General features: G+C 52.9%; 1 protein-coding gene across 4 annotated transcripts in view; it reads right to left on the minus strand.

The window, feature by feature from the left end:
• WHRN (whirlin) overlaps positions 1-21431 on the minus strand; it is a 54808-nt gene that overhangs the window by 5823 nt on the left and 27554 nt on the right. For 2 of the 4 annotated variants that reach the window (XM_055721214.1, XM_055721217.1), the window contains exons 3-8: positions 19778-19903; positions 8386-8588; positions 8011-8047; positions 6461-6673; positions 5922-6134; positions 4098-4130 (exon numbers count right to left, since the gene is read on the minus strand). In XM_055721214.1, the coding sequence (XP_055577189.1) occupies positions 4098-4130; positions 5922-6134; positions 6461-6673; positions 8011-8047; positions 8386-8588; positions 19778-19903 (825 nt within the window). The remainder of the gene's footprint in view (positions 1-4097; positions 4131-5921; positions 6135-6460; positions 6674-8010; positions 8048-8385; positions 8589-19777; positions 19904-21431) is intronic. The other 2 variants (XM_055721216.1, XM_055721215.1) reach the window with 2 other exon arrangements.

The raw sequence follows: 21431 nt of genomic DNA on the forward strand, positions 1-21431 counted from the left end.
CTGGAATGGGCAGGGTACAGTTTGTGTTTAACTGCGTGTTATTTATTGCAGGGTAAACAACTGATTAGTTGAAATGCTGGTGCATCTGCATTTCCCCCATCTGCTGGAGGCTGCTGCTGTGCCTGTAAGATGTTAGCATCCCAAAATAGACACGGGAGACAATTAAGAGCATTAAAGAAGCAGCAAAAACATTGATGGAAAGTGCTTTTATCTCTGTGTCTTCAGAAGGAACCCTGGAGAATGCAAACTAAAATAAACGGCTTGTTCAGGGGGTGACAGGTAAAGTATTAGCTTGGGAAACCACTCCTTCCTCTGACAATGGTTGATTTCATCATCAATTAATTCAATGTAAAGGCAGGTGGCTTTTGAAAGAGAAACATCCCCTACTCCTTCTTGGGTCACTGACCGTGTGGCAAGCCAGGGCAGAGACAGATTTGGCTGAAGTGCATGGCAGCAGGAAGGGAAGGATCAGGCTTCAGCCAGACCCGACATGCCACAGGATGGTGCAAATCCAAGCACTGGCATGAAGGATGGGGTGATCCTGTATGTCTGAGGCTGGAGGAAGAGCCAGGTAGGGCTATTTCAAAAGCGACCTGCCTTCATATTGATTAAAATGAGCACGAACTGCTCTGGGCTGTGCACACATTAGCAATGGGACTTCAGATTTGATTGACGTGCCAATGAATTTAAAAGCTCGAGTGCCATCATGTCCCTGTGTGATGCCAAGGCAGAAAGATGCTCAGCTGGACAAAACGCAGTGCTGGGGAAACTGCACCAAACTGCACCAGTGCTCTGGCCGCAGAGCTCCCTGCTCTCGCCGTTCTGCAGAAACTGCCCAGGCATCACCCTCCCCCTGCACCAGCCCACCTTCAGATGCTGCCCGGAGCCTTTAATCCAGCCAAATGGCTGCGTGCACGAGGAAAGGAGCCAAGGCAGAGACGGTGACATTTCAGCACCAGCCTGGCTGTGTCTGGGAGGATCTCAGCTGTGTCCCTAACTCTTCCCTCTCCAGCCCTGCCTCTACCAGCTTCAACCTGCCTTCACCGAGCTCTTAGCGAAGGCACAAAGACCAGACCCCTGCAATGCGACCAGGAGCAGCCTGCCGTCAAACAGCTACGGGCACGTTGCTACTAAAACAAAAAGAGTCTGCCCAATGCCCCCCTAAAATGTGCCAGTGGCATCTCCCCCCTGTCCTGCCACCCTGTGCCCATCACCATGACATCAAGCCCACTCCAGAGCACACCACATGCTGTGTCCCAGCCCCAGCCTCATAGTTTGGACCAGTCTGCACCGAGACTTGAATCCTCCTGGCAAATGGAGGGTGGGCACAGCCAGCTGCACCCCATGCCCTCGCCCCCGCCCCCAACCCAGCCCGAATCCCGCTGCCCTGGCTCTGCTCTCCCTGACCAGCCAGGGACACTAATACTGCTCATCTTCTTCAGGCACTTTTTCTGCTGAAGTGTACAAGCAAGAGATTTGCCTTTCCCCAAGCTTAGTACTTTGGGGGCAAAAGCAATTAAATAGAAATTGCTCTGGGCTATAAAATGTAACGGCTTTTAAGCTGAGCACATTTGCTTTCAGGAATTGGCTATTTTAAGACTGTGCTTTCCTGGATTTCCCTTGAAAGACCCATTGAAGCCATGTGCCACTGCTCTGAAAAATGAGCATTTACCGAGGAGGCTGCTCCCTCCTACCACTCTCTGCTCCTTTACCCCATCTATCTTCTAGTTACTTATAGAAACTGGGGGCCAGGCGAGACCCTTCCAGCCCTTCTGCAGGGTGCAGCTGAAAAACTGTTGTCCTTCCTCTCTTACACAGAGTCCACAGCAGGAGTGATGGAGCTGGAGAGCATCTTTCAGACAGACAGCCAGTTTCCGTCTGCAGATTAAGTGGTGGAGAAACTGCCACCACCCTGGGGAATAAAACCCAACCTTTAATTAACCTCACAGCTCCAAATGAGTCCCTTATTTTCCAGTTACTGCTAACAAGAGCTTTGCAGAGCTACTCAGTCTGAATCCTGCAGGCTTTAAATTCTGAACAGCTGCGCCAGTCTGAGAATAAGCCCAGCTTTCCTCCTCTCTCCCCTTCCCTCTCCCACCCCTGAAAGCATCCACAGGGCTGGAGGAGCCCCAGAGCCCTGGCTCTGCCTCAGCCTGAGCACAGACCTCTCTGACTTCGGGGGCTCTGAGGGTGATTCCATGACACCCACAGGGTGGCTTCATCTCTATCCTCACCGCCTGAAAGGATCATCACTTAGGAACCCTCCACGTGGGATGTCTGTGCCTGTCCTGGAAGGGGTCAGAGGACCAGCTGGGAGCTGGGGCAGCTCTGTATTGGGGGACATAGATGCAGAAGATGTCCCCTGTTTCTCTGCTCTCGTTCTGCTCTCCCTCTGGGGATGCAGACATCACCTGACAGCTGCCAAAGAGGCTGTGGGCTTTTGCGCTTGAGATTCTCTTTCCAGAGAAAGGAACTGCTCAGCGCCATCCTCTCCTTAATTACACTCCTTGTGAAACAGAGACCAAAGACAGACAGGGGTGAGCAACTCAACTGGGTTACTACACGGGGCCCAATCCTGCAGCTTCAGGGAGCTGGGGGGCAAGTCACCACCTGTGGAATCGTGCCCTGGGAGGAGAAGGCACCTTTGGATGGCAATGTCTTTGCTAGGAGGCTGTGGAGAAGCAAAACGAAATCCACAAGGATTTCAGTTCCTTAATCCGCACAACGAAGGCTGGGGCAGGAGGGACAAAGAAAATGCTAGGCTGCCTTGCTTGTAAGCAATCAGAAATTCATGCTGCTCTGATAAGACAAGTTACACATGATTATTGCAGTCCACAATTAACCTCTGCTTTGCAGGACTCAGCCTGAGATCCAAGATTTGCAAGAGGTGATGGTGACACTTAGGCAGACACACGTCATCCATCGGTGGCACCATCAGACATGGCTTTGTCTCATTTCCAAGTATCATTCCAGCATCCCATAAGGGAAACGCTTTTCGCATGGTAGGTCCTGACCAGCCCCATACTGGTTATTTTTGGTGTATGTTCACCCACTGACTCACGGAGAGTTGATGGGACAGGGAGTCTGGTCTAGCGTCACCGCCTTTGGTCATGAAGCCAAAGAAATCTGTGTCCCACGGTTCAGGGTGCCTGTGATAAACTCCCTCTGGGAGCACTACAGCTGTTCTCTTCTAGCTGTGCCATTCCCAGAGGAATCTGGCTTTTGAGCCACGTTCACAGCTACCAGAGGTCCTCTCTCCCAAAGCAGCACTAGCTGCTCCCAGCTCCACTGCTCGCGGTGTGTGCTCAACCCGCTGACCCCTGTGATTTCCTCCCGGACAAGGAGGAGGGAATGCACCCTGCACCATGAAGCTGCACTGCAGGGCACAAGCCAGCAGCTTTTTCCAGCCTCCTCCCAACCAAGAGCTTTGTTACAACAGAGGGATTTCCGAGGCTCTCGCCACATCCACATCTGGCCTCCTCTAAGTCTGCATGAGGATTTCTCCAAGGCTGAACATGCACAACGCGAGTATACCGACCCCTCCTGCACTGTAGCGTGGATTTGTGCAGGCACCTGGCCTGTAATGAAAATTCTCTCCCATCCCTGAGGATGCGTGGTAGGATGTGACCAGCCTACTGGTATTTAGCCAGGGTGCCCATGTAGCAAGACAGCACAGCAGCAGGTAAAAGCAGGCAACAAGGCAGGAAGGGCAGTCTGGGGTCCATCAGGCATCAATGCTGCTGGTCCTTCTACAGCCCCAGCCTTCAGCTGTCAGTGGCACTCGGAGCTTTAGTACCAGCAGGACACTGGTATCAGCTGGGTTTGGTTCAAGGCTGAATCTGGTCTGCACTGCAGCACCGAGGCCGGCAGCCCTGCTGCCGAGCTGGGGAAAGGGACTCTGGAACGGCTCAGCCGAGCCACAGGAAGAAAAGGCAGAGATGGGTGAAACAGGGAGGCTGTTCGCATGGCCGAGTCGCATGCTGGTCCCTGGATGGCCCGTGCCCGCCTCCCCCACGATGCACATTCGCACGCACTCTCAACCCGTCTACTATGGCAACCACAGTACTCTAGCTCCCCGTCTCGCTGACAGCCCCTACCTCCATCAGGTCTATTAGCCACAAGAGTCGCTCCTGGGGATGTGCGAGGGGAAAAGCAGATTAAAACAAGCATAAAAGCGACAACAGAACATCAGGGAGGATGCAGAACAAATGAGTGAGACAAGCAAATCCCGGCATAACACGACCCTCCTCCCCCAAAACCCACCCTGCAGAATCCACATCCAGCTGCGATGAGCCCCTCCCGCGAGAGATGCTGGGGAGGGCAACGGCAGCAGGGGCTTCGGGCGGCAGAGGGAACAGTTTGGGAGCTCTGTGCCTCTTCTCTCTCTCCTGCTTGCTGAGATAAGCACCCATCCAGCCTGCGCTGGTGCTCTTTGCTTGGCAGTTGTTTCAGCAAGCAGTGGTGACAACCACCTCAAGTGGTAGCATCCCCACCACCCCAGGCAGAGCTCAGAGGGACCTATGTTCTCACGCCCCTGGAACGAGGTGCCACACTGTCAGGGAGGGCCTGCAGTGCGACCACGTGCTCTTGAAGGCAGCTTTTAAAACAGCGGTGCCCACCCTCTTCTCTATGCCAGAACTGCACCCCGGTCTCCCTCCCTGACCGTGGGGCTCGTGTGCCAGGCGCAGCAGAGCCATGGCTCACACCAGGCCCAGCAGCCGCGCTTGACATGGGGTGTCATGGCGCAGGAGGGAGAGCACGGCACAGCTGAAGCACGAGGTACAGCCCCAGGCACGGGGGTAGCGTGAGAACAGGGTGTCACGCTCAGTGCACAAGTCCTGGCAGACCTGTGTTAGCCCTCTGATACTTCAGGAAGATTTTCCAGCAGGCCTTTGGAGAGCAGAGCAAAAATCGCTTTGTTTACCCTGATCCAGAGAGGACCGCACCGTAATCCACCCTGAACAGAGCAGATGGCTTTCCTATGGGTATTTGTGAAATCAACAGGACAAAAGCACAGATCTGATGCTCTGAAACTCCCCGAGGAGGCTGGACCAAACGGTGTAGGCAGGCACAGCCCCAGGAAAGCCCCCCACCTCTCTCCCTGCTGGCTTTTGCCTGGGCCCTCCCAGCACAAGCCCACTCGCCCTGGCCATGGGCTGCCTTGCTTGCTGTCAAATGAGCAGAAAGCCCATCGTCATCCGTTCTTTTCATGAAGGTTTTAATTTCCAAGGTTGCTAATGCATTTATGATGAAAGGCATTTTATGGCTAGGAAATTAATTTCGGGGCTGTGTGCCTGCACACTCTGAGGTGATTACGATAACTTAATTAGACTGTGCGTGCGATGAAGGCCTGGCAGAGAGATGTGGGAGCACTGCCACTTAATGCTGGAGAGTGGGCAGGGGCTGGGACAGGATGCAGCTGGCCTGGCTGCTGCAGCCCCACTGGGACGGGGAGCAGGCAGCCAGCGTCTTTAAGGAGGTGATTTAAAAGTGACAGCCAGAGCTGGTGAATAGCGGCAGGCACGGTATGGCAGTGACAAGGGGCTGAGCTTTCTGCGTGGAGGCAGCTCGCATTGCACAGTGGAGGTCCTGGAAGGGAGGCAGACTTCCTCCCTCGCTGGGGACAAAGTGACATTTAGCACCAGGCTCAGCCCCCGTGCAGAGGTCAGTAGAATCTCAGTCTCAGGAGCACAGAGATACCAAACACGTGTCACGACATCACCCTATTACACCTACAAATCACGCTATTGCACCCAGCCTGCAAGGGAAAAGAAAAAGGCTTCGGAGGAATCCACTGGGGAAGCAGACTGAACAGGGTTTCTGCGGAGTGAAATGCTTCTGTAGCACCAGGGAAATGAGTTTGTTGTAGGGCTGCCAGGAGCAGGTGCTGAAAGAAAAAGGAACAGCCAGGAGGGACTTACCCGGGCTGAGCTGACGGTGGTGGCAGTGAAGTGGCTGCTCGAGGAAGAGACGGTGTCACTGTAGGACATCATAGAGTAGGAGTCGGTGCCCGCTCTGGGTCCTGAGGGCTGACGTGCCTTCATGGACTCGATCTCTCTCTTCAGCACCAGGTTGTCGAAGCGGTCGAGGTCTTGCGGGGAGATCACGCCCCGCACCTCTGAAAGCAGTGAGAACTGGGCCAGGCAGACAGACAACCAAAGAGAGGTTGGAGCACGACCATATTCCTGGCAGAAGACCCATCCTCCCACACTGCTCAACAGCAGTAATGAGCTGTACTAGCAGGTAACGCATGAGGAGGTTTGGTCCCCGACTTTACCAGAGGAGCCACTGAACACGAGCCTGTATCCCCCATAATGTCCTGCATCCGGGATTTTGCCTTCCTACCCTCACCCTTGACCCTGAGCAGGTAACCTTGGAGGCACCGAGCCACACCGTGACAATGGCTCTGCTCAGTCCACTGGGTACAAGAAACTGTCCCTGACCTTGGTGTGGGCCTCACCTTAGCGTGTGTGTTGAGTAGCTCGAAAAGTGCCATGACCAGAGCATCCACGGAGATGTTGCCTTCCTTGTACTCATCAAGGTAGTACCCCATGGTGGCCCGCTCCTGTTCGTTCAGCAGGTGCCGTGCCTGCTCCTCCAGCATGACGCGGGTCTGGTTCACCATGCTGCTCAGTGTCACCTGGGAGCCAGCCAGGCCCCGGTAAAACACAGGCTGCGGAAGAGAGGAGAGAGGTTTGCCAAGGGATGACAAGGAATCAGCTGCTGAAGGGGCTTTGCTGAGACAGCTGGGCAGCACCAGCAGGACTGAGAACTGCCCCCTTGCTTTGCTCTGCCTGCCAGCCCAAGCTGCCTGTTCCATTCGCTGCTCTCAGCCAGCTACCGGTGGTGAAGCTGGAAAGCAGGACTGGCAGGGGGATGCTGAGGAGGACCGGAGGCAGGTACCCCCAGGGATCCACCAGCACGGCCGCTCACTTAGTGTCGCTACTTGTCTGGGCAACTCCAGAGCCAAGAGTTTATGCAGCACCAGCTGAATAGAGAACAGCTTCCCAGCTCTGTTCAGCAAGCAGGGATGCCGTCCCATGACCAGCTACTGATCTAATAGCAGGCTGTATTCCTTCCTGGGGGGATTGGGGCCATGAGAGAGAGGCAAGCTTCCCATCTTGTGTGAAAGGCACACTTGCGCCCACTGCAAGCTCGAAGCAGACCCCGGTGAAGATAGAGTCACTGGCAACCAAAGGAGTCCCAGGGAGGGACGAGTCTGGCTGCAGATGAAAGGCTTTTTATTCTGAGAGGGATTTCTAAGAGGAGATCCTTGCTGTTCCCCTCCCAGGCAGTGTTGGCACTCTCAGCACAGGGATATGGAGCCAGTCAAGACCCTGACTACCCCAGAGATGCTGACGGGAGCTGAGGCTGGGGGCGGGGGCATGTATTGCCAGCAAACAGCCGTTATCAGTGAGAGCCACCTGTGAAACCTTGCTGCTTCATTTCCATTTGAAAGAAACATACTTTGCAAAAAGGTGTTGGGAGAAGACATGCAGTCACAGGGCTGCAGTCACAGCACTGGGTGAATCCCTGCCACTGCTGCAGCCCTGCCACCAACTGGTGTGCTGGTGAGGGCTGGCTCAGCTCTGCTTTGGGGTGGGAAAGATCCTAGGAGCTGTCAGGGCCCAGAGACAGCCACTGTGTGGAAGGCACCACGGTCACCTCTGCAGGGTTGGAGGGGGTCCCCACAGCCCTTGCCCACATGTGATCATTGTGCCTGGCCCATTAATGGGATCATTCCCAGGTTAGGAGGTACCAGATGCACTGCAGAACTGACCCACCAGCGGCACAGGAGACGGGGCTCACGTTATGTGCTTGCAGAAACACAGCTGGCAACATGAGGCGAGAAGAAAGGCTAAAGCCACCTACCCCCCCACCCCACCCCCGTCCTCATAAAGCTAGCATCCCCTTTATAATCAGGAGCAGAAAGCCCTCCCTCCCATGGAAAAGAAAAGACAGTAACAGTGATTTTTTCACAAGGCATCAGGAAGGATTTGTATCTCTTACCCTGGCTGTCACCTCCGCAGCATGGTTGCCCACTGCCCTGCGAGGAGGGAGAAGATCAGTTAGCACCGAGCACAGCGTGCCCACTGGTCAGTACCTGGCACAAGTCCTGTTATGTACCTTCCCCTCCGTGCCTGCAAACTGAAAGCTTCTGGCCTGAGAGAAGAGGGAAGGGGGAGCAGAACGTTGCCCAGATCTGATGTCCAGGCTGGAGATGCTGCCTTCCAAGCACTGGATATGGAGGCCACACACCCGAGCACTGGGGGTGCTCCCACCAACAGGCTGCCCGTGCACCCTGCTGTGTGCACCTTGCGAGCGGGAGCTCTGAGCCGACAGACCTACACAGCAAGCTTGCACTGGGGTGTAGCGAGCACATACCCTGCTGAATTGACGAGGGTCTCTCCGATCTGGGAGCTTGCTATCCACCTGGTCTCATCCACGGTGGTGCGGGCATGGGGCAGCCTCCCGATGTCCTTCACGGTCATGATGAGGTGGCGGGAAGACTTGAGCAGCTTCACTGCCTCGTCGTGGGGGATGCTGAGGAAGCTCCTGCCATTCACCTCCAGGATCTGGTCTCCTACCTGTGGAATCAGGACGGGGTGAGCCCTGCAGGGCTTTCCTGTTAGGAAGATACACCTTCCTCTCCCACCAGGGCGGAGCTACTCAGTCTAACCCACCACCAAACGAGGGACACAGCAACTGGAGGGACCAAGAAAAATGAGGGAGAGGGGCCAAGTGCTGGTGGCTGGAGACCAAGCACTCAAGCTGACAGCCAGTAAAGGACCAGGCTGTGAAGCCTGGAGGAGCCTGTTTAGGATACCAAGTCAGACCAATCTGCCCAGTCTCCTCCATTAACTAGATCTGCAGGCCAGCTTGGTTAAAACAGCCCCCAAAGAATATCAAGACCTCCATCTCCAATCCCTCCTGCTGATCTGGGAGGCCAGGAACCATCTGCAGAAGCCCCAAACCTCAGATCCCTGTGTGCAGCAGGGAGGGTTCACCTCGGATGCCTCACCACAGCCTCCAACGCCCTGTAAACTGTCGGTTCTGAGACAGCTGCATTTCATTTCTCCTCTCCTCTTATTTCCTCCCCAGCTGCTCCTACCAGCTTTCATTTTTTGGCCAGGGCCTTTGCTGTCATCAGGAGCTTCCCCCGCAGCCCAGCCACGCTCAAGATATAGCACTCATCTGGCATTGCCCCCTTCTTCCCAGGTCCTCTTCCTCTTTGCTTCTAGGGCATTCAGCGCCACTCCTCCTCGCTCCCGTATCACAATTCACCCTCCTCCTGATAAGGCACCTCTCTAAAACTGCTCTTTCATATCTTTGCTTAACCACAGGCTTCTGTTCAGCTCTGTCAAAACACAGTTTTACTTTCTTTATGCTGCAATGCAAGCAGAACGAGACATCCCTTTAAATTACTGACCTCCATCTTGGAGAAGAGGAGAAAAGAGGGAGGGGGGAGAATTTCTAAGTCTAAGATAACACGGAGAGTCAATATGATCCTTTTCAGTTCACTCCATCTCATTCTGTCGCTGAGTTAAGGAAGCCTCAGAGGACTGGAATTAATTCTCCAGACTCTTATCCCAGTGAGAAGCCATGACTAACCGCTGCCCGGTCTGTTATGTCAACTCTGCTGTCATCCAAGTTTCCCCCAGCGCTACCCAGAACTTCCCTGGGGTGAAAGCAGCCATCTGGGGTACCACCAGCAAAGCTCAGCTCAGTATAAAGCACTAGAGATCCACCAACTGCTCCAGCAAGGAGGGGAAGCCAGTTGCTTGTCTGAGGAGAGAGCAGCTGATCCAGGAACCGCAGCACAGCCCCCGCACTTGGACATCGCCTCTGGTTTACGCTACGGCTGTGCTGAAGCTCACAGGAGCACAGGGCCAGAGCTTGCACCAGCTCCTCTCCAGGCACAGCATTGCCAGCTGAGACGGAAGAAGGCCAGGGGCTGTGGCAGCAGGACTGGCACACATACGGGCAACTTGCATGCCTACTCCCGCTCGACTCCTGCTAGGCTGTGCTGCTCTGCCTATGGCATCCAGACGGTCGATGCAACCACCATCGAGGCTTCAAGGCTAACAAGACCCCTGACAAGGCATCCGCTGCTCTCACTTGGCCTTCCTGGGGCAACATGTCCCTTCCACTAGTGCATCCAGCAATGGGCACCGAGGGCAGAGTGGCTGTGCCACAGTGTCACCTAGTGCTGATATAACCCAGCCGTGGCTTCTCCAGGCACCCCCAGGAGGACATCCTTGGTGGAGGCAGCACAAGAACAGGGAAGAAAAGGCAGAGAGAAATCCTGCTGCATGGGCCAGGAGGGACCCCTGCTCACGACCCTGGCTGTCTTGAGGTCTGTGGGGTGACAGACACCGCTCAGACCACCTGAGAGGTGATCTTTATGAGAAATCAAGCAGAGAAGAAGAGTGAGCTGGTGCAGAGTCCCTGGGTGGCAGAAGTGATCACGACTTCGTAGGGCTCTGTCAGAGGTGACAGGGGCAGCAGGACCCTGGCTCTGTGCTTACCTTAAGAGCCACTGACCCACCTCGGGCTGTCTGAAACTGATGCAAATCCTAGTCCTGAGAGTCCTGCTGGGTGAGGGTGTTTTGTGAGCAGGGTCTGACCCTGCCAACAGCCACACTCAGGGACAGTTACCCAGTGGTGAGAGGCTGTCCCAACTGCAGTGTAACCAGCAAAGGGTGCGGGATGCAACCGGGAGCATAAGCCAGAGTCTCAACAGCAGCACGACTGACCCTTTCAGACAGAGGGTTTTAGCCTGGCAGCTACCACCATCAAAGCAGAGGGCACAGTCCATCCCTGTGGTTCCCTCTCATACTCTGCAGTGCCGTGGTCTTGGCATCCCATTTCTGCCAGGTTTTTTATATTCTAGTAGCACCAGGGCAACTCCCGGACAGACTGCTGTAGAGCAAAGTTGGCTCAAGAGCAAAGAAAAACACCATTACCTTGAATCACGCTCCTCCCAGCAGCTCTCAAGGGGAGACTGCAGCAGTTTGATTATGTTTTGCTTTGTTTTGAAATGAGTCTTAAAGAAAATTCCAGGTGCCTTTTACAGGGGCCTTGGGCCGGGGGTACCAGGCACTCCACCCCCAGTGTAAAACCAAGGGCAAGATGCAGGAGCCTGGAGAAACTCTGGGACCCACAGTCCGCACAGAGAGGCTGCAGAGCACTACTTCGGGCAGGTGAAGACTGCCGAAGTGCCAGCTGTCAGCTCAGGGCTGTTCCCAAGGAGGGTCTGGCTCTTGCCATCCAGCTCAGCACTCACAAGCAGCCCTCCCTTCACCTGCCCCACAGCGGTGATCCAGCTCGGTTAACGGAGCTGGCTGAAACTCACGGCTGCTTCTTGCAGGGCTGAGTTTCTGCTGCTTCAGCTCTTTCACCCAGCCCCCACCCCACCATGGCTGCAGGATCAGGCAGCTGCTCCGGGGTGGCAGGAAGCCCCAGGACTGTCCTGGGCTGGTGGGTGGCCGCCACGGCAGCAGAGAGGTGGCATGGCCTCAGAGCAGCAGAAACCTCCAGGAGCACTTCACTTGCTCCAGCCTGCTTTCCAGAGGAGGGCAGAAGAAATCCTCCAAATCCACTGCACGGCACTTGTGCAAATAGGTATGCTCGGGCTATTTAAGGGATTACAGAGGTTCTGTATGCCAAGGAGCCATGAGGTTTCTCATTATTGCCAGCATTGCCAGAGCTTCTGAATGCCAAGGAGCCATGGCAGCTTCCCTCCCTGCCCACTGCAGGCCACGGAGGGTCATATATGGAGACCTGTGTGCTCCTCTGACCTTGCAAAAATAGATGCAGAGGGAGAGATGGCACATACTGCTTCTCCCTGAGAAGCAATAAAGAGATGCAAAGGAACAGGAGAACCTGGGAGCTGGTTACTGAACATCCAGAAGTTGAGGAGGAAAATCCTAAGACGCCCGCAGCAGCAGTGTGAGAGCGAGCCCAGGAGGGAGTCGAGATCTGCCAGCAACACTCAACTGTTGGGGTTAGTTCAGACTAGAAGTGTCAGAAGGGGTCGGTAAAGGTGCTTTGAAGAACTAGGCAGGACTTTGCCACTGGCCGAGATGTGGCTGATGCCTCTTCAATGACCAGAGAGGACACAGGCGAAAGACTACAACCAATAACTCATGGACCACCTTGCTCAGGGTGCAGCTGTGAGAACGATCGAGTAAGCCTGCAACAAAAACACATGATGGCAAACTTAAGAACCATATCAAGAATAGCTCTAAAACTAGCGTAATGGCAATATCCAAGCAAACGTGTGCCCTTGCTGTGAGCGCATTCCCTGGTCACGTCTCTGCCTGCCCAGCAAGGAGATGCAGAGAGAAAAGTTCCAGAAGAGGGAAACAAGAATGATTAGTGGTAGATGAAGGTGCTTGTGAAAGGACAGATCAAAAAGATTAGGCCTGTTAAATTTAGAGAAGAGATAATGTGTGGGGAGCTTGACGGAGCTATACAAAATAATGCTGGCAATAATGAGAAACCAGAGAAGGGCTCCTGTTTACCCTTCACTCTGATGAAAGGACAGAGTATGCTCAGTGAGGCTGGAAGGATGCTCCGAGTGGCACTGACAGGAGAAAAGGACCTGGAGCCAGAGCACCACAGAATCCTGTAATTGTTTAGGCTGGAAAAGACCTTTAAGATCATCGAGGCCAGACGCAGCTTGGATGCAGCAGAGCTTGGTTCTGCGTTCAGCTCTGTCCAGTGACCTTGAGCAGATTTGCCTCATTCTTCTGGGGACAGTTCGTTCCTCTGGGACACACAGAGGGGCTGGTGGATAGCCAGGGCTGTGGCAGCACAGGACAGTTGAAGCCCCTACCAACACCACTGTCAGGGTCCCCGACTTCCATCTTCACGTGGGTCAGCCGATGCCCTCTGTTTGCTGTCTTCATAACTGCTGTTAATGGGGCAGCTGCACAACTAATGAAGCAAAAGAGGTGACGCAGATAAGAGATAAACCCACAGTCCTACGGCCAGCCAGGAAGGCAGCTGACACCTTCAAGCTGGGCTGATGCAAGCCCGCAGCTCAAAGGGAAGAGTGACACATGCGTTATAACAGCCACTGCAAGGCCCTGGTGGTGGCACGGGCCAGGTCCTGCTGCACCATCTTCTGCTTTGGTCCCGGTAAGACCCTTAAAGCAGCAGGTCCTGCAGAGCCACCTGCTCTTGGCTGGCCTTTCCCTCCTCTGACATTCTCTGGGCAAGGACAAGAGACAGCACGAGGCACAGGTCGGACTTGGCAGGTCACGACCAGGGGATGGCCCTTTGCACCAGCTGGCTGGAAGGGAGAGAGTGCAGGGCAGAGCTGGGTCAGGGTGGGACACTCACACTGACCCCAGCAGACTGCCAAAATCACGTGCCAGGGATGTGAAACTTCCTTGGTTTGAAAGAAAGGACAGCCTGGAACCAGCCTCACCTCTGTGAACCAGCTGCAGAAAGAGCCAGAGGCAGCCAGCTCCACAGAGACCAGGAGACAAGGAAGGAGGGAGGGAGCCCAAGGAAAGGCAAATGACACAGATGACCACGTTCCCAACCATCAGACTCCACAAATATCTCAGGTTCCCTTCAAGCTCTGTCAGCTTTAAACCAACAATTAGAAAATTGCTGAGCACCGACGTAACAGAAAGGGAAAATTATGCAAGTGGCTGAACTGCCAAGAGAAACAGACATTCAGGTGTAATGAGTATCATCTCTCAGGTCCTTCTAATTCACTGGGCAAACCAATGGAGTGGATTTTGCTGCTAAAATAAGGAGCACTGGGCTCACTGCGGCACCACCAAAACAATGAAAATCCAAATTCGATTGGATAGTTTTATTGCAATTATGAAACTGTAACAGTTTTCTGCATCAGGGATTAAACTGTCATGATTTTTCTGTTCAAGATGGTTATACAGATTTAATAACCTTTCTTCAGTTTCTCCTTTCAAGAGTGGACCAAAAGGAACCTTGCCATATCACGGAGGTCAGAGGGGCCCTGGACAAGCTACTTCACCTGCATCTGTCCTTAATTTCTGCCTCAATATTTATTCAAAGTCCTTCATGGCTCTCTGGTCTCTTGTGCTCCATTAAGTAGAGTGCCCAGCACCAGACCACCTCTGTTTGGGGCTGCTGGAGTATTAACACTGTGTGAGAACAACTAGTCACAAAATACTTGGGTAACTTTGAGCACCTCGTGCAGGGGGGAAAAAAGACCTTGCAGAAATAATTGCTGGTGAAGGGCAGATAAGGGAATCACCGGACAGCCCAAATGTCTGCAAATCAGCCTATCTTGATGATAGGCTCTTATTAGAGCTGGAAAGGAATTTTTGCTAATTAACGTAGATAATTATTATTTTTTTCCTCCAAAAGTCGAGGACAACTGGGAAGGTAACAAAAGACTGCAGCGACGCAGAAGAACCATCTTTTAAACCAAACATTGACGCTGGCAAATTATTTGCTGTATGCACAGCTCCAAACCAGCACAGAATAAAAGAATTAATAATAAGACACAAAAAAAAAGTTATAACAAAACATACAAAAATTATTACCCTGGATATTTCAGGAACAAGTTTTCAGTTGCGCTCAGTTAATGGTGGGTGGACACAACAGGACCTGCTGAGTGCCTGATCATTTCTGAAAATGGAATTATTCTCATTTCTTAGGGAAAAACCTACCCTGAAAAGCAGGGGCTGAACACGATATGCAAAAGGTGACAGCCTGCGGACAAGAAACAGAGTTCAGGAATATCACACCTCAGTGATGAGCTTGCCTTCTCTTCCTTATGACAGAGTAACATGGGAAAGGGAGGTGCAGTCAAGAGAAACTAAATGGGCTTAAGACAAGGGTTCTGAGCACTCAAGTCTCTTAAAAATAATCAAAATTGGCTCTGGGAGAAATTCAGTCACACAGATATAAAAATAGGTGAGAGATTTTAAACATGAGTTAATGTTAAATGACACCAAATTGAGCTGGGAATAACAGGGCTAATAGGATGCCAAATGGTTTGGCACTAGCACTAGTCTTATTTAATGCCACTAATGTGCTAGAAGAGAGGTTAAATTACACTTGTGGATACCACTGAAGTAGAAGGAGTCTCTCTCCAGCACACATAATTACCAAAAGCAGACCTTAAGAAATTAAAAATACGGGTAGGAAAAAGCATGAATCGATTTGGAAACAATCAAATTAAGATCCGCAGAAAAATAAGGGAGGTACTCAGCTTCCCCAGGAGCAAAACGGGTCGGGGCAGATGATCAGTGTCCGACGAGGCCAACACAGCCTGCTGGAAGGATCAGAGATGGATTTGAGAGCAAGGGAAGGGAACAGCAGGTGCCCAGTGCTGTCTGAAAACGTGTTCTTTTCCCCAAACACCTTGCAATACAAAGACGAGGAACAAAGCAGACGCTGACTGGAAATGGAAGCATACAGGGCAGGAGATCGCCTCTTGGAGCAGGCGGTGATTTCGGCACAGCTGCAGGGAGGGCTCTGGTCGCCTCCCAGCAGAGGAGCAATTTAAGTAACGTCTGTCCCCATAAAGGTGGCATTGCTTGAAGGACTGCTGCACGGTGCTTCCAGTGGAAAGGTGACATCTTGTGCAGCACAACCATGCGCCCCCCCATGGAATTTCTCACTACACAGATTATTCCCCAGACTCCAAGAGAGCCACAAAGCATTTTTTAATTTTTTTCTTTTTCAGTATCCTTCTCTAAATGCAGACCTCAAAATACAAGCCAGTTTTCAAGAGGCAGCTTCATGACTGCTCCCGATGACGTAAAATCATTCACCTCTTCTTATTTATAGTTTCTCTTTTTCTTTCCTTCTCTTGTATATGGATGTACACGGATTGTGGTAGCATCTTTTTACTTCGGCTTTCATGCTGGGAACACAATATTGAGTTGTTTGTTCAAAGAAAACTACTTGAAATCTGCTATTTCTGATCTGAAGGTCAAGGAGAGAAAAAGAAAGTGGCTTAAAAAAACCCTGACAAAATACACTATCAGAAAAAATGACTGAGGAAGAAATTGGGATGAGCAGAGCTACGAATGGCAGCTGAACAAGCTCAGCTCCTGTACGGCATCGCTGCAAACGTCACGCAGGAGGCAGGAAGGACAGAAGCTGAAAGCAAACAAGACTGGCTCACGTTCCTCCTTTGCAGTCCTCTGCTCACCTGCACCTTTTCAGTCTGAGAACTTTACATCGAGGCAGCCTATTTTAAAACGTGCCAAGGAACACGTTGTCAGAAGTTTCACGAATGAATAAACATAAAGACCACCAAGGCCAAGAGTATGAATATTTAATTATTGACTGACTGCAGTGATCCAGCCTGTTTTCTGCTGGCACCTGCAGAGCACTCTGCCTCGTGGCCATGGAGCCAGAGGGAGCAGAGCAGCAGTACCCAAACCAGCATCAGCAGGGCTGGATCTCCTCTGGGACTCTCAGCTCCTCTGGGACCACGGCCCCTGTTTGGGTAGCAGGTAAAAGCCAGCTTGGCTTTTGGGCCCAAGATAAACTTCCTTGGTTTTGACTGGCTTTCAATACCATGCTGTTCACCCTTTAATAAAAATTTAAAGGAAGTGTAAAATGTGTTATTAGAACATTCGAAAATTCTGATTTGGTGCCACAGATGCAAGAAGGTTTTACCTAAAATGAAAAGTCTGGCAGAATCAACTCACACAGTTCTGGCAACGAATTCAGTGCAAGCAGCAAAACCCACAGAAGTATTTGCTGCCTGGGAAGTCAGCAGGAACCTTCCCGTGGACCCGACAAGGCTGGGTTGCGCCCACATTGAAAAAATCCACAATTTTTCTATTTTAGAGAGCAACGAGTCGCCTGGAAATCACATTTACCTGTCAGCTCTTCCCTCTTCAGGATATTGCAACCCTTCCACCACCACCTGGAGCAGCGCAGGGAGCATGGGGATGCAATCTACACCCTACCGTGTCTAACAGCAGGACATAAAAGGCCTTTCTTTATCTCCAAACCTCCAAGCAGTTCTAAATTTACAGCCTGCAGCATACACAAATCAGGGTGGGAAGTGTCTGTGCGTATCTGAAATCACATAAAGCCTGACATTCAGGAAAGCATCGGCCTGCTGGCGTGCACAAATCAGTTACTAGAAAACAGAACAGCAAGGAGAGAGATATAAAGAATCAATAAGCAGAGGCTCTGGTGTGCAAACAGTTGTGGTGGCACAGGCACCCGGCTCCGCAGGGACGGAGGGGAGCAGCACGCACCACTTTGTGTGCTTCACTACAGCGTGTGCGCAATTGTTGTCTTGCCTTCCTGGCAGGTATGAAATGAGAGGTGGCAGGGTAAAGCTGTGTGTTGTGTAAATGCTGCTGTGACTTCTCCTACGTGTGCGAGACTGCAGTGTGACATTAGGTGTGCTGAGCTGACCAGCACCTGGACTGACCCAAGAAAAGCGGCAGTTTTCCCTGTGCAGTGAAGAGAGGGATTTGGAGCAGCGTGGAAGCACTTAACGTGAAACAAACAGAAAGAACCGTAGGAAAACAATGCAATTTCTTTTCCTGCCTTTAATCCTCCAGGCTTCTGGTGTTTGTGAGATGGAGTCTGACACTCCGGCACAGGGTCAGCAGGGAACGAACAGGCTTGCTTCAGATGGCGGGTCCTCTGACTCAGCAAAGTCATCCGTGTGACGCCCGGGGCAGCTCCAGCCAGTCCCTCTCTTTCCAGCTCTATTAGGTAGGAACAAATTGTCCTGCGCCTCTTATCATCTGTCCTGAAACCCTCGTGTCCCAGAGCGTTGTCTCTGCTGCCTCCTACCACCACCTTGCACCCCTGACCAAGCACGGGCTGACAGCCTGGGGGACGGCTGCGTGCCCTGGTGGGGTGTGCAGGCACAGCGGCTGCGAGGTGGGCAGCACAGGGGGCATGTACACCCTGTGAGAGGATGGTCTGCAGGGAGTTCCCAGCAGCAGCTCTCACTTCTTGCTGCCCTGAGAAATACTCAGCCACCTCCCTAGGATGCTCCCACAGCTCTTCGTCCCTAGTGCCCAAATGACCCTCTCATACGGCAGAGTCCAAAACCCCTTTTTCCCTGCTAAGGACCTGAGAGAGTGACAAAAGCTTGGACTGACCCAAACCCTCAAGTTCAGCATTTACATTCTATGGCAAAAAGAGCCAGCAGTGAAAAACAGGAGCCTGCAGCAGCCAGTTAAGTTCAGCAGTGGCTGCGTTACCCCCATAAATGTCTCCTTGTCTATAAGGGCAGCCCTGCTCGACCTCAGTGCCCAGTTAGATGCAATATTTTGTGCCACAGCAACTTGAGGGACAGGACTGCATCTGCCCCAGCCCGAATCACAGCCCTCTCCACCCGACTGTCCAACCCACTCCATGCTACCAGCCTCAACAGATTTAAGTGACTTTATGACGCCACCAGAGCAAAGCTGAAGGCTTAGCCCTAAACTCTCCAGGGCCGACCAATGGAGAAATGTATCACTCCACAATACAGAGAGGGGATCAGGGCGGATTACCCCTCGATCCACAGCAGTCCAGCACTATTTTCAGCGGACAGAGAGAACATTAGGGAGTTTAACATCCATTGAGTCTTGACCGACACAAGGAGCAGTGAAAGAACTGTCCCTCAGAGCCCATGGGATTGCACTGGAGGAAGCAAAAGGGCACAATGTGATTCCAGGGAGTTGGATCATTCAAAGAGAAAAAACACACCAGAAAAGAAACCCTGAGTGATGAAACAAAATGCTACAGCCTGAGGAGTTTATGCTCCATTCACGAGGAGCACAGAGATACACCCAAAGTCCAATGGCTTCTTTTTCAACTTATTTTACTGGTGAACACCCTAGAACACATAACATTTTAACCCCAAATGCCCCTTCCAAGAACAGCTGAGGTCCCAGGGTGTCCCATCCTGTTCTCAGGAAGACTGGAGGAGCTCGGAGGTGATTTTTGTGCATGTGTACATGGTGGGATGAAAGAGATGTAGGATCTCGCTTTCCAAGAGGTCTGCGGCAAAACTGTAGCCAGCTCTGGACCAGCGCAGCCTCAGCAGGGCCCAGCCAAACCACAGAGCATCCTTTAGGAACCTGTTTGACTACGGAGGAAGCCTGATGTTGCTGGAGGTCACACCAAGTTAAGCTGCTGATAGATCAGCTCTGCTCTGAGGGTGATCCTGCTGTTTCTGCCTGTTAAGACACGATCCTTGTGAACGCCAGTGCTGCCGGAGGAAACTAGCAGGCACCTGCTCCCACCTCAGCCAGCCTGTCCGTCTCTCATCACAGCATTTAAACCATTCCTTGCAGGCAGGCTAAGAGCACCTTGTGCAAAACACTACCTCCAAACATAATGGATTTGGATGCCAGACGCAGGAACAGGGCACAGGACCAGGATCTTTAATAGGAAACTCTCCCCTGCCAGCTCAGGGAGGTGAGAGTGACTTTCTTCACCTGCCAGGTCGGGGCTGCACTTTTAGATATCTACACCAAACCATCCCCAGGCTCTCTCAAAGGGGAGAAATCAGGCGTGGGGGCGTGCTAAGGCAGAAAGCAAGTACAACCTACTGCAGAAACTGTAAGACTGCGTTTTTCTCTTCACAACCACCTCGCTCCCCCTAAGCTTAGTATCCAAAACGCCCAAATAACATGCCCTGAAAAGCCATCACTGACCTTTCCACTGAGAGCTTGGCTTGAGCCAGGGGCAGAGGGATAGGAACAGCCACAGTTACACGCCGACGTGGCTCTGCAGCCCCAGCGTGTGAAGCTCTACTTCCCACCCCAGCCCACTCTGGGGTCACTCGTACCTTTAAGCCAGTGCTCTCTGCTTCAGAGCCTTTATCTACACCAGTGATGTAGATGCCCAGGGAATATTCTGCCCCTCCTCGGATCATAAGGCCCAGGGATTTCCCTTCATTCAGGACCAGATGCACCTGCAGAGGAATAGGAACAGTCATTTATGTGGCATCTGAGCGCTGCACAAAGGTGGTGGCAGCTCCACGCTTCTGACAGCAGTCACGTCCCTGCTGCTGCCACCAGCTCTCCCACCACTCCCCTAGCGAGGGGCACACACCCTGGGACAGAGCCCCTTCTGGAGATGCCTCCAGACAACCCTGGACAGAGCTCTAAACCAGCGCTGTCCCCTCCTGCAGCAATGCAGAGGCGGGAGAAGTGCAGGTTTAGCTGTGGCTCCCCAGGCTTGTCTGTCTCCCTGTGCCTAAAACAGCCAGTGCTGGCTGTGGCTCGAAGGATGCTTTAGATACACAGCCTGTGGGGTGGGCAATGCCCCCTGCATCCCCAGAGAGCAGCACAGCTACCCGCAGGCACAGGGTGGGGGACAGGCAGGGTAATTCTTCCAAGAGGGGCATTTTCCAGTGAAGCGTGGAAAACATGCAACGTCCGTGATTTGGGTTTGTTTTGTCTTTTCCTGTTTTTCAATAATTTAGAGGCTCAGGTGGAGTGAGAGGGCAGATCACGTTGAGAAAGTGTGGAAGTTTGGCTCTTTGAAAGGAAAACTCGGAAGAAGAGAGAAAGATGGAATGCCATCCAGTAGCCAGACGACAAATCCAGAAGTAAAGCACTGGCACGGAAGGAGGTTAATGCCTCAAGTGGAGCAAGTAATGTTATTTCAGGAGAGGTGTGGGCCTCAGGAAAGGAGACACAGCTTAGGCAAGGGCTGAGAGACCATTCTGCAGGTTGGAGTCCAGCTAACGTATCGGCCAGACGAGGGACTGCCAGAGCTCTGCTGGATACTGCCCTTCTCCTCCTGTCTGTCCTAGAGAAAACCAGCCTCCAGGCGTCAGCAACTAACAACATAACTAAAAAAAGCAAGCTACAGGTTTCACTCCAGTTTATGGAAAACGCTGCCAGGGGTCCAGACAGCTGCTGTTAAGCTCTTCAGCCGAGGGCTAGGCTGCTCAGGCCCATTGCACCTCCCCTGGCACCGGCCCCAGGTGTCGCAGGGTGACAAAGCACCACCCAAGGGGCCCTTCTGCTCCTGTTCTGCAGTCCTCAGAACCATGAGGAGGAAACGGTGCAGGCGAAGAGAGAGGCGGGGTGCACGGCAAGCTGGAACGCAGGGCAGCTGTGCCCACACTGTGTCCCCTGCCCAGACGGGGCAGCTCCAGCGGCATAGAGGTGGTGGGGGGAACACAGGAGGGAAATGCCAGCTCTAGAGGACCGAGAGGGTCCGGCTACGTGAGGGGCAGCGCACATGGCCTGGGAGGATTACACCCATAAAACGGAGGAGGAGTTGCTGGCAGTTTCAGCTCTCTGCTTCCCCAGGTGTATCGCTGGGGGTAGACAGGCAGCTGAGAGAAACCCCCAGAGCACCACGGGCACTGACGGCAGCGGTGCCAGTCCGCACGGGCTGTGAACGTCCCCCCCTCTGCCTACCCGTGCCCTGTGCACACGCGTGATGGCCCAGCAGTTACCCACACCCACCCTCACGGGGAACCCAGC

This window comes from Falco cherrug, chromosome 9, assembly GCF_023634085.1.
Source record: "Falco cherrug isolate bFalChe1 chromosome 9, bFalChe1.pri, whole genome shotgun sequence".
NCBI classification, from domain to species: Eukaryota; Metazoa; Chordata; class Aves; order Falconiformes; family Falconidae; genus Falco; species Falco cherrug.